The sequence below is a fragment of the Haliotis asinina genome, chromosome 3 (genome assembly GCF_037392515.1).
Source record: "Haliotis asinina isolate JCU_RB_2024 chromosome 3, JCU_Hal_asi_v2, whole genome shotgun sequence".
NCBI classification, from domain to species: domain Eukaryota; kingdom Metazoa; phylum Mollusca; class Gastropoda; order Lepetellida; family Haliotidae; genus Haliotis; species Haliotis asinina.
This window is the reverse complement of record NC_090282.1, coordinates 5843903-5857196: the sequence shown is the minus strand read 5'-3', so window position 1 is coordinate 5857196 and position 13294 is coordinate 5843903. Positions and strand designations below refer to the sequence as shown.

The 13294-nt window shown below is 40.9% G+C and overlaps 1 protein-coding gene across 6 annotated transcripts in view; it reads right to left on the bottom strand.

Annotated features, from left to right (window-relative positions):
* Window positions 1–13294, bottom strand: part of LOC137277358 (E3 ubiquitin-protein ligase NEDD4-like) — a 77654-nt gene that overhangs the window by 4011 nt on the left and 60349 nt on the right. For all 6 annotated transcript variants that reach the window (XM_067809053.1, XM_067809052.1, XM_067809055.1 and 3 more), the window contains exons 11-22: window positions 11064–11087; window positions 8892–9023; window positions 8566–8676; window positions 7322–7376; window positions 6735–6787; window positions 6374–6439; window positions 5343–5572; window positions 3107–3228; window positions 2827–2897; window positions 2431–2526; window positions 2083–2156; window positions 1215–1443 (exon numbers count right to left, since the gene is read on the bottom strand). In XM_067809053.1, coding sequence (XP_067665154.1) covers window positions 1215–1443; window positions 2083–2156; window positions 2431–2526; window positions 2827–2897; window positions 3107–3228; window positions 5343–5572; window positions 6374–6439; window positions 6735–6787; window positions 7322–7376; window positions 8566–8676; window positions 8892–9023; window positions 11064–11087 — 1263 coding nt within the window. The remainder of the gene's footprint in view (window positions 1–1214; window positions 1444–2082; window positions 2157–2430; window positions 2527–2826; window positions 2898–3106; window positions 3229–5342; window positions 5573–6373; window positions 6440–6734; window positions 6788–7321; window positions 7377–8565; window positions 8677–8891; window positions 9024–11063; window positions 11088–13294) is intronic.

The window sequence follows — 13294 nt, the reverse complement described above, 5'->3', positions numbered from 1 at the left end:
AAATGATTAGCAGAGGAAGTCCTCAGGTATGCAATGAAACAGTTAGGCAGGAATTACAGAGACTTAATTGGGTGAAAAAACGTGGAATTCCCTCGCCGTTGATGAAAGATGCACAAAAGGAAAAACGTTTAAACTGGTGTCGGGCTCATGAAAATCAAGATTGGGATAATGTTTTCTTTTCGGATGAAAGTTCTATTTGGCTTTTCCCTAATTGTGTGAAAATTTGGACCAAAGATACTGTCAAACCTATCTACCAGCGACCAAAACATAGCCCGAAGTTTCACATGTGGGGTGGCATATCGGCTCGCGGAGTGACGCCATTGTGTGTTTTCACGGGAAACTTGACAAAAGAAAGATACGTTGACATTCTAAATGGTCACCTTCTTCCGACAGCACAAACATTGTATGAAGATGATTGGATATTCCAGCATGATAATGACCCAAAACACACTGCGCGCTACACAAAACAGTGGTTGTCGGGCGAAAATGTTCAAGTTTTAGACTGGCCCAGTTACAGCCCAGACCTAAACCCAATTGAGAATGTGTGGGGAGTCATGAAGGACAGAATAAACCAAAAGGGACTGAGAAATATTGAAGATATGAAGGCCGAGGTGGTCAAATATTGGGATACCCTGTCACACGATTACCTACAAACTTTGATGGGTAGTGTGCCTAGGTGTATTCAGGCATGCATTGCTGAGCGAGGAGGTCTAACAAAGTACTAACACAAGACTGAGACTGTAAAAGGATGATGTTTTAACATGTTTATGTAAGTAAAACGCCAGAAGTTAATAAACGTAATGAGTTACATGACGCAACATGATTCTCAATAATTTCTGGGAATACTATACATTCAAACTGCATTCACTTGGGTAAAAACATGTTCCGCTCATCTCAATCAGGAATATTCCAGCCTATTAGTAATGTAGCAGTTGTTAACGATGATCTCTTACCTGAGGTATGTTGACACTATAAGCTGTTGACACTATCACAACCGTTACCTAGAGTAGTGTCCCATCATTACCCAGTGTACTCTCCCACCGTAACCCAGTGTACTCTCCCACTGTTAGAAGTCCTAGCTTTCAACTAGGTTAGTGTCATTATGTCTCAAAGTGTAGTCTCATAAAAAGCATGGACCCCTGTAGACAGTCTACAGTTTCTGTCCCTGGTTCCTTATTTTACACATCCCTGATGACAGGTAGCAGGTACCTCACCTTCCAGAAGTAGAGGATGGTTGGGTGGTTGGGGTTGTACTCTCCCTTGTAAGCTGTGTGAGTCTTCCAGTCGTTGACATCAACATCTTGCAGGCCACACATGAGCAGCTCCAGTTCATTCTCATCAAATATCTGAAGGTGGTCTCGGGAGATGAGGGAGTTGAAGCCCTTCATCAGTGACTTCATCTGGGATTCTACACGCTGCACGAATCTCCACTTGATCACAAGGCTGAAACAAAACATGGACAACACTACACACAGGACAAGGCTAAGCTGGCACAGTTGACTATGTTGCCACTGTTTGATCCCCGTTTGTGTCTTGGTTTGTCAGCAATGTACCTATATTAATGGAGTGAGTGAGTGAGTGAGTGAGTGAGTGAACTTAGTTTCACGACACACTCAGCAATATTCCAGCTATATGGTGGCAGTCTCTAAATAATCAAATTGGGATCTGACAGCCAGTGATCAACAGCATGAGCATGGATCCACTCAAGTGGGATACAATAACATTTATCAACAAAGTAAACAAGCCCGACCACCTGATCTTGTTAGTTGCCACTTATGACAAGCATAGGTTACTGAAGATCAATTCTAACCCAGATATTCATGGGTTACTTGTGGATGAGGTAAGACCCAGAGGTAAATAGGTGCATCTGCATCAGTTTTATAGCAGTTTATAGCAGTGTTAACCAGAGTTTTACTTTAACATCAACAAATAGGTAATAATCTTGGCCTGGTATGTGTGGTGAACATGCTCAACACATCGACAGATCATTTTGGGGGTTTCAACACATTAACCACTCATACCATAAAATGCATTTGAAATATGGAGAGCAAAAAAAGGAAAATGAACACAATTTCTACTCACTCAATATATTCCATCTTGTTGTCATTGGTGACGATGATGTCCTTGCCACCTGGCTTCAGTTCTCGCTCTGTAATCTGAGTACAACAGTGTGCAGCAGTTGAGAACTAGTCTTACCAGCATACACAGAATAAATAACATAAATAACAAATTCGGTGACAGTGCTAGGCTCTGGCTTCATCATAAAATAAGATATAATACTGGGCACTTTACAATGTCACAATAGAGAAATGTGATTGGTTGGCAGAGCCACGTCAAGGTACACAAGAAAAAATGAAGGACAGTATGTCAGGGGAGGTAACTCCTCCATGACACAATAATCAAGCACAAAAGAGTGCCAACTCAACTTACCTCTCCAAACTGGTCTTCCTCTACAGAGAAATGCAGTTCTAGATCTTCAGGGTCATTCTCCTTGATCCACACCAAGGAGTTGTAATATTCGGAGTCCTAGACAACAAGTGACACTAGATAGTAACATGTTTGCTTTAATCTCTGCTAAAACAAGACCGATATTAACCCTTGATAAATAAGGGTCTTGGCTTAAAGAAGAAATACTGATGCATTTAATTTTGAGGACAATGTTATAAATACCAGAAACCACTAGCTAACACACAAAGTTTGCTACTGTTGGTCACTTAACGTCAACAATCAAGTCTGTGTACTCCTTCATAATGTACAGTGTGAGTTTAAAGAGGTGGTTTTAGTCCATGTACTGTTGGGATAGCAGAGCTAGTTGTGGGCACTCACCACAGACTCCATGTCCTGCAAAGTTATGGGTTTCCGTAACATCATCCTGTAGAAAGGACGGATGAAGAATGCTGCAAAGAAAACACTGAGAGATGTCACTTTGATAAGGCTTGCATTACTGACAGTAAGTTACATGATGTAGGTAGTCGCTAAAAAACCAGCGATCATGGACACATAAAATATTAGTTAGGCCATGTCAAATATCATCTGGTGTTTGTCTAAGTCCCTACATTTTCCCATAATCTACCTACCACCAGGAGGTTTCCAATAATGTACTTACCATCAAGTAGCTTCCCATGGAATACTGCCATCCCAGCAACCCGACCAATGAACTCAAAATATGATAGATGATCATCGTTTGCCATTCCAGAAAGAGGGTTGATCTGGAGCGTGTAGTTGTCCCTGAAATATACAGCTCCAAAGTCAGATATGCCCTCACAGTTTCGTGTATCCTCAGAGGTAGGTGTACCCTGTGCCAGGTGTACTCTTGCAGACAGGTGTACTCTCACAGACATACTCTCATGAACAGGTGTACTCTCAAAGATGGATTCTCAGTCAAGTGTTCTCTCACAGTCAGCTGTACCCTCATAGTCAGGTGTACCCTAACAAACTGGTGTACTCTCACAGACAGATATATTCTGAGGTGAACTCTCCAAGTCAAGAGTGTGTACCCTCATTCTGGTGAAATCTCCCAGACAGATATACCCTAACATACAGGTGCATCCTCACAATCAGGTGTACCCTCAGTCTGGTGTACTCTCACTGACAGATATATTCGCACAGCCAAGTGTACTCTCTCAGTCAGGCATACCTTCACAATGTATTCTAACAGCTTGGTGTACCCTCAGTCAGGTGTATTTTTTCAGACAGGTATACTACCACAGATAGATAAACATGCTCAGCCATCACATGCTACAGACCACAAAAATAACTTTGTTTATAAACAGTGTATGAAATAAAGCCTGTTCGACTGCTGGGCTAGATTTCTGATGGTCAGTCTACAGCTTCAGCTAGCCAGGGTACAGTCTGGTGAATGTTTTAGATGTTCAATACATCTGACTGAATTCTTGGTGTCTGGTCTGGTTAGATCCTTTTAGGCTGGTACATCTTGAAGTAGCCCTGATATCTTTCTGGGTTTTTGAGTTATTTCATACATTCATACTACAGAAGAAAATAACAAGAGTCATCAGAAGATGACATATCCCCCCGGCCCCCACATGTTTGAAAGGATGAATCATCTGACAGTTACTTGATGTTTTTTAAGACTAAGTTTGAAATGCTTCCATGGAATTCATGAAAAATATAAGTGCCATATATCTGTAATCAGCAAAAGTCACCATTTCAAGATCTGCCTCATATATCTGCCAAGATCTGCTATAAGATATAAAATGGTTTTTGAGTTGTGCTCCGGAAACGAAGCCCATCCCTCCGAGAAAACAAGAAATCACAAAAACCTGTACATACCAAAAGGTATCATTTTAGGTTCTGACTGATGTATCTACCAAGTTTTGCAGAAAAATATTGAGTTGTGCTCCGGAAACGAAGCCCATCCCTCCATTTTGAGACTAAGTCCGAAACATTTCCATGAAACCGAGAAAATAATAAATCACAAAAATCTGTACAGAAAAACGCAAAAGGCACCACTTCAGGGTCTGCCACACATATCTACCAAGTAACACTGAAAGATATTAAGAAGTTTTTGAGTTCTGCTCCAGAAACAAAACACACCTCTCACTTTTGAGACTATGTCTGAAACGTTTCCATGGAAACCAAGAAAATAATAAATAAAAAAACCAGCAATAGCAAAAGGCACCACTTTAGGTTCTGATTGATATATCTAGCAAGTATTGCAGACAAACACCACCACTTTGGGGTCTGCCACACATATCTACACACATAAAGCACCACTTTAGGTTCTGATTGATATATCTACCAAGTTTTGCAGAAAAATACTGAACTGTTTTTGAGTTCTACTCTGGAAATGAAGCCTACCCCACCATTAGACTAACACCAAAATGTTCCATGGAAAAACAAAAACAAAAAAAATGCCAAAACTCTGTGGTTGAGATTATTATATCTATCAAGTTTGGTCTAAAAATATTGAACAGTTTCTGAGTTATGCTCCTAAAACAAAATGATTACGGACGGATGGATGGATGGATGGATGGATGGATGGACAGCCGAGGCATCGACTATATCCTCCTGTATTACATGCCGAGGGGATAAAAAGAGAGTCGGAAGGTATAGCACTATATGTGAGGAACAGAATTCTTTAAACAAGCATAAAACAAACTGAGGGAAGGGACACTCAAATTCTACAAGAGAGGAAATTCAAAAGAGATAAGATAAATATGATCTGAGGATACCGTACATTTTTCCCACTTCCATCAGTCAATAATAATGACTTGAACAACATCTAATCAAAGTATTTACCACTGGAAGAAAAAGCAGCATTGTGTATAGGTATTACAACACAAACAGTGGTTGTGGAAAGCGTGAATGGAATCTATACATACGTGGCTGAGTACTCAAAGAGACCATAGTACGGGTTGAACATTTCCTTGGAGAGTAGATAGAACCATTCCCTTGCCACACCACCGTAATCCAGACCAGTCTCACCATCAAACTCAATCCATAATCTTGTTTTCAGATTGTCTGTGTTCTTCACGCTCATGATTATTCTATAGGAATCTTCAAACACATTTCTCCTTGATACTTTTATGTCAATCTTATTTGGTACATTATTCTGAAAAAGTAAAAGCACAAAAATTGTTTTAATAAAACAAGTGTTTTTTGATATTTAAACATGAAAGATCATCCAGCCAAAATAAGTCTATCAATTTTGTATGCATTACTGAAGAAGATATTAATCAAGACTTGCATACTGGTTATGAATAAACTTGCACACAGTAATGATATTCTACCTCATAGACCTATGATAACCTTCTTCAGACTTTTTCTTACGTAATACTACATGCAGCAGTATTACATCTTTGCAACAACAGTGTATAAATAATCATCTTTGCACCAGACAATCCAGGACCCATGAAGGGCCAGGGTAGAATAGGTTTTCAGCAACCCATGCTGGCCATAAAAGGCGACTATGCCTGTCGTAAGTGGTGACTAACGGGATCGGGTGGTAAGGCTTGCTGACTTTGTTGACACACATCAACTGTTCCCAGTTGTGCAGATCAATGCTCATGCTGTTGATCACTGGATTGCCTGGCTTAGACTCAATTGTTCACAGACCACCGCCATATAGCTGGAATATTGCTGAGTGCATGGTAAAACTAAACTAACTCACTCACTCACTCCCAGACAATCCAGTGGTTGACATCAAGACCAACCAAGAGAGCCAGTCCGACCACCCAATTCTGGAAGTTTCCTGCCACAACAAACACAGTTTGCTGAAGACCACTGTAACCTGGATGTTACCTGGATGTTTATTGGTCAAAGGAATCTTGATATATTAGAAATATATCACATCTCACTGTTCTCAAATCTTGATGCTTTGAAAAATATTGTTCCACAAGAAAATTATTCTTACTGGCTTTCTTAACTTGGACCTGAAGTAGTCATACTTCCTCTTATAGTCTCTGGAATAGGGTACAGCCTGAAAAATGAAAATCTTGGTCATTGTAAAGGTATCAATTCTAACAAATTCGATGGTAAGGGTGATGACTTTTGCAATGTAATATCAAATTCTCTCCCCTTTGACCATTTCATACCCCATCACATATTCATCAAGCATCAGTTGCAGTTAATTTATCAACAAATAATGCAATATCAATTCTTAGCAACGAAATCCTATCATTAGTAAACCTGTAAAAAGGCTATATAGGCAGGCATGCTGAAAATAAAATACACGGTGCAGGCATGTTATATTTATCTGAAAAAACAGCACTTACAGGACCACCAAGCTTCTGTAACCTTGGATCTTCCCACTGTGTTCCTCTGGTATCTGAAGACAATCAATCAGGGTTAGAGGAACTGGATAATTGGACCTAGGGTTAAGATTACACTAGCTACTCACTTCAGTACAACACAGATTCGCCTCTAACCTCACAACAGGTTTCAGAATCAAGCACTGAACCTATCAGAGCACCTGGCACACCATTAAGGTCAAAGGACCAGACATATCATTGGGTCAGACCATCAGACACATTCTTGTAGTCCGAGCACAAGGTACATCATTGTGCACAGAAAACCAGACACATCCCCGTCGTCTGTGCAAAAGACACATCATTGTGGTCTGAGAACCAGACACATAACTCTGAACAGAGCGGCATCGATATCACAGGTGTGATCAGGTTTAACAATGAAGTACGGTTTTCGACTCTTTTAAAATTATTAACATATGGATCAAGTCAAACCATCTATTTATATTCATTGTTACATATTTATTCATCTATTGACGCCAGACTCCTGAGGCCTGGAAAAGGTGCGGACTACTACTGAATATGGTTCACAGTCACAGTGGAACCCTCATACTTACTGTGGTCAATGTAAAACACTCTCCCATCTGTGTGTGTTCTCTCTTCCCAGCCAGCCTGCAACAAGCAAGTACAACCCTTCAGGTATGCCAAACCATAAACATAAAACGACCATTGGTATAGTATGACCAGAAATTATTGAGAAATTAAGGGTTGTAATTTATTTATGTTTTTCTCTCAGGACTCACATTAAATGTGAATACTAGCAGAACATAACTCCAGATTCAAAGATAGGGTAACAGATAGTATTATGTCAAGTCACCATGGGCAGCAATGCACTCTTCAATGTGTCGAGGCATACTACTGATCAAAGTAGTTAGAAAGATGTAGTCCATGCTGTCCAAAGATTGGACCACCTCTTCTTTCATTTCAGCAATATTTGTCAGATGTTTCTTATTGACAATTTCCTTCTTAAAATGCCACACATTTTCTGCTGGATTTAGGTCAGGGCTATAGATTGGTCAAACTAATAATGTCAAATTTTGGGTTTGAAACCAGGCCTGTGAATGCTCTGAATGATGTTTTGGCTTGTTGTCCTGCGTGGAAAACCAAAACATTTCCATAGAACATGTGAGCACATGGAAGTATATGTCCCTCAAGAATATCTGTGTACCGCTCACTGTTCATATTCCCTTCAAATACACAGTGGGGTGTTGCCCCAAACACAGATATGCCACCCCACACCTTAAATTTTGGACTGTACTTTGGGCGCTGATACAAAGGTTTTTCAGTTTGTTTGGTCCATAATTTCATTGTATTTGGAAACAGTCTGTGGACAAAGGGATGCCTGTTCTACTTGCAATCACTTTAGCTGGTGTCCTTGTTATGATACTCTAAAATCAACTTCCTCTTCTCTAAATCATCCATACTGATGATCACTGAAAATATCATCTGTTAGCAAGTAAACAAAGGGGGTAACTCATAACAAACTAATGAAATAGGATCAACAGAGTCGTCTCTCTTGAATAAAAATCCAAGCACTTGATAGCTGGTCAAGGTTGTTTATATTAGAAATCCAAGTAAAGGTCACATGCAATGTAAAACACAACTTTACAGAGTCTGATAACTTTCAGTATGCACTTATCGAAACAAGTCATCAAAAATGCCAATTCAACCAAAACAGTTGAAAAAAAATGTGATAAGAAAAAAGGCCAGTGCAATATCTCATGCAAAGAGACGAGGTAGATTCATGTTAGAAAAAGACACAGTGTCAAGGTGGCCTAATGAACTTAGACAATGTACTTACCGGCAAAGGCCCCAGATTTTTTAGAAGGTCTTCATTTGAGGATGGCCTCCAGATGCCACTGGGTGTATCCAGGTTTGGCATGGAGCTTGGTCTTGAGCGGCGGGGATCATCCTGGAGGGAATAACATAACAGTGACAACAGTTCAGCCACAAGAAAATAATAGTTACCAACAAACCAGTTTTAACTATGTTGTCCATATGAGCATGTTTCACTCTCGTCCCTCTCTCTGTCCAGAGAGAAAAGGACCTCTTGTTAACACCAACAAAATTTACTCAGTACAGGCAAACAGCACAAACTGAGATTACAGAATGATTCTGATAGCATACCCATGTTGTTATTTGTGTGTTGTGATCTATAAAGAACTTGCGGCCATTGGGTGCCATGCCCATTGCCCATCCAGCTGGAAGTGGCTCCTCATCCCCATCAAGTGGCCTGTGCACCAGCGCCCGGTGTTGACTCTGTCAACAGAACAGCAGTAAGAGTCAGGATAATGAATGCATTATGTTTGTCACTTTGAACAACATACTTACATTTACCTGCCATTTTCAGAAATATGATATTATCTTGACTCATGCATATAATGCTTATCTCCTCCCTCTATGCAAAGGGAGTGGAACTCTTGAAATCCCTTGAAGTTCTCTTTTAACTGAAGCGGACATACAATACACTCACCCATCAGGAGCCTCCCTTTCCCACCATTATAGTCACATGACCAGTCATGCTTGCAACTCTCTCCAAATCTCATAAGCCAGACACAAGAAAAGTTCATTCAGAAAGGTACATATTTTTCTTTATCCAGACCCATGCTTATTATTCTTGCAGAATCCAGCGGAAAAAGCGGTGGGTCAGGCCATGCTGGATTCTCTTGACTGCCATATAAGTACGTCCAGTACTTCCTTTCAGGAATTATAATGGAGATAGTTCAGTCCGGTTCTTCCAATATTCATCTGTGTGATAGAGGATCACATTCAGTTGAAATTGTTTTCTCTTTCAATGACTGGAACATGATGACATATAGATACGCTAGTGTCCTGCTAGAGTCTAATGCAACTGTATGTCAAGATTTCCAAACAGGACCAGTCATGACCCTTCTTCATTTACCTTCAGTACCTGCAAGTACCTTCATTACGAGTATAGGGTCATAATCACTCATGCTAGCCTGTTCAATTCTCAACCATTATATTCCGTGGAGCGTCTTGGTCTCAAGTCACATGATAAAAGGGTGAGTGAAAGTCACCACCTTTGCGAAACCATTAGTTGTGCAACAGCATGTGGCACAAACTGGTAAATGCCAACAACATCCTCCGCGCCGATTTCCTGTAGGTAGTTGATGGCAAACACCATATTCGATTTCAAAAAGCAGCCCTCCATTATAGTTGATAACGAGAAGTTCCTGCATCAAGCCAAGGCTTTTACTGTGTGTGGATTGGAGGCTTGTGGAAGCCTGTCCTGCTGCTTTGTCGGCCCTCAGTATATCTGCTCTCATGCATACTGAGACATTGTCAAAGGATACTTCCATCGGTGTCTCAGTAGATTTTGTGTTGACTAGGCGCTTGCAACAACGTCTCCTTGTCTTAGTGTACTGGAGATAATTTTCAATGCTCTGACTGGGCATAATGATAAATCCTGTATAACATGTGGCCCGAGGACTGTAGATTATGCCGGGATTTGGAATTATCTGTCTGGTTGCCCAGGCCGTTGATTTTTAGCGATAAAATCTCATCTCAGTCCCAGATGTACAATCTCATGATGACTCGAGTTGAATCGTGTGTAACTGAAGATTGAATGGGTTGTCCAGGTAAAAGGTGCTGCAAAGTCCCCACCTATGTAGATAGGTGACTACTGGCTTGGTGACCCGGGTAAATAGCCATGGGGCCAAAGATATTCCATACGGTAGAGCCATCCACTGGTAGTGCTGATGGTTAAAACTTAAATAGGAAGTGCAGATATTCCCTAGAGTCCAGATGTATCGGAATGTGAGTTATGGTAAGTTAAGTTAAAAACTGAGATACTTTAGATTATAGGACCGAATATAACTTATCGCCATATCGGAACCCAAGTGTGAATCCAACCATCCTTGTTGGGCGATGGAAAAGAGTGTGACAAGCATGGTTGATCATGTGACCATAATGGTGGAAAAAAGGCTCCTGACGGGCAAGTGTACCGTACGTCCGCTTCAATTAGAAGGGAACTTCAAGGGTTTTCAAGAGTTCCACTATAGAGGGTGGACTTAAGCATAATATGCATGGGTCAGGATAAGGAAAAATAATTGCTGTCAAGCAAACTTCAAACATCCATGTCCTTAACAGATTGGACAACAATACACAGGATTTGCACCTAATAGGTATGTTGTGGCTAATATGTATCTACAATATGACCAGCTAACATCGTGATACCTGCACTCACTGCAATCGTATGTTCAATCAGACTGAGTGGTTTCCTTCCTACATACATATTTACACACAACTTCAACATCTGGGATACCAAATTATACTTACTGATGAAGGAGAGAATGGTGGAGTCTGAAACAGAGAGAAATGATATATTTACAACAGGTACCAGTATGTGTGAGGTTTAAATGGCAACACCCATTTATCTACCAGTAATACAGATCCACCTTTCATTATAGCCATTCAGTATTCCATCTTTGTCAGTCCCTCTCCAACACACACCTGACAACCAGCATTCATATTCATGGACTTTAACATCTGAACACGTACATGTTCACCTGTATCTTACCTTTGTCAGTCCCTCTCCAACACACACCTGACAACCAGCATTCATATTCATGGACTTTAACATCTGAACACGTACATGTTCACCTGTATCTTACCTTTGTCAGTCCCTCTCCAACACACACCTGACAACCAGCATTCATATTCATGGACTTTAACATCTGAACACGTACATGTTCACCTGTATCTTACCTTTGTCAGTCCCTCTCCAACACACACCTGACAACCAGCATTCATATTCATGGACTTTAACATCTGAACACGTACATGTTCACCTGTATCTTACCTTTGTCAGTCCCTCTCCAACACACACCTGACAACCAGCATTCATATTCATGGGCTTTAACATCTGAACACGTACATGTTCACCTGTATCTTACCTTTGTCAGTCCCTCTCCAACACACACCTGACAACCAGCATTCATATTCATGGGCTTTAACATCTGAACACGTACATGTTCACCTGTATCTTACCTTTGTCAGTCCCTCTCCAACACACACCTGACAACCAGCATTCATATTCATGGGCTTTAACATCTGAACACGTACATGTTCACCTGTATCTTACCTTTGTCAGTCCCTCTCCAACACACACCTGACAACCAGCATTCATATTCATGGACTTTAACATCTGAACACGTACATGTTCACCTGTATCTTACCTTTGTCAGTCCCTCTCCAACACACACCTGACAACCAGCATTCATATTCATGGGCTTTAACATCTGAACACGTACATGTTCACCTGTATCTTACCTTTGTCAGTCCCTCTCCAACACACACCTGACAACCAGCATTCATATTCATGGGCTTTAACATCTGAACACGTACATGTTCACCTGTATCTTACCTTTGTCAGTCCCTCTCCAACACACACCTGACAACCAGCATTCATATTCATGGGCTTTAACATCTGAACACGTACATGTTCACCTGTATCTTACCTTTGTCAGTCCCTCTCCAACACACACCTGACAACCAGCATTCATATTCATGGGCTTTAACATCTGAACACGTACATGTTCACCTGTATCTTACCTTTGTCAGTCCCTCTCCAACACACACCTGACAACCAGCATTCATATTCATGGACTTTAACATCTGAACACGTACATGTTCACCTGTATCTTACCTTTGTCAGTCCCTCTCCAACACACACCTGACAACCAGCATTCATATTCATGGGCTTTAACATCTGAACACGTACATGTTCACCTGTATCTTACCTTTGTCAGTCCCTCTCCAACACACACCTGACAACCAGCATTCATATTCATGGACTTTAACATCTGAACACGTACATGTTCACCTGTATCTTACCTTTGTCAGTCCCTCTCCAACACACACCTGACAACCAGCATTCATATTCATGGGCTTTAACATCTGAACACGTACATGTTCACCTGTATCTTACCTTTGTCAGTCCCTCTCCAACACACACCTGACAACCAGCATTCATATTCATGGACTTTAACATCTGAACACGTACATGTTCACCTGTATCTTACCTTTGTCAGTCCCTCTCCAACACACACCTGACAACCAGCATTCATATTCATGGACTTTAACATCTGAACACGTACATGTTCACCTGTATCTTACCTTTGTCAGTCCCTCTCCAACACACACCTGACAACCAGCATTCATATTCATGGACTTTAACATCTGAACACGTACATGTTCACCTGTATCTTACCTTTGTCAGTCCCTCCCCAACACACACCTGACAACCAGCATTCATATTCATGGACTTTAGCATCTGAACACGTACATGTTCACCTGTATCTTACCTTTGTCAGTCCCTCTCCAACACACACCTGACAACCAGCATTCATATTCATGGGCTTTAACATCTGAACACGTACATGTTCACCTGTATCTTACCTTTGTCAGTCCCTCTCCAACACACACCTGACAACCAGCATTCATATTCATGGGCTTTAACATCTGAACACGTACATGTTCACCTGTATCTTACCTTTGTCAGTCCCTCT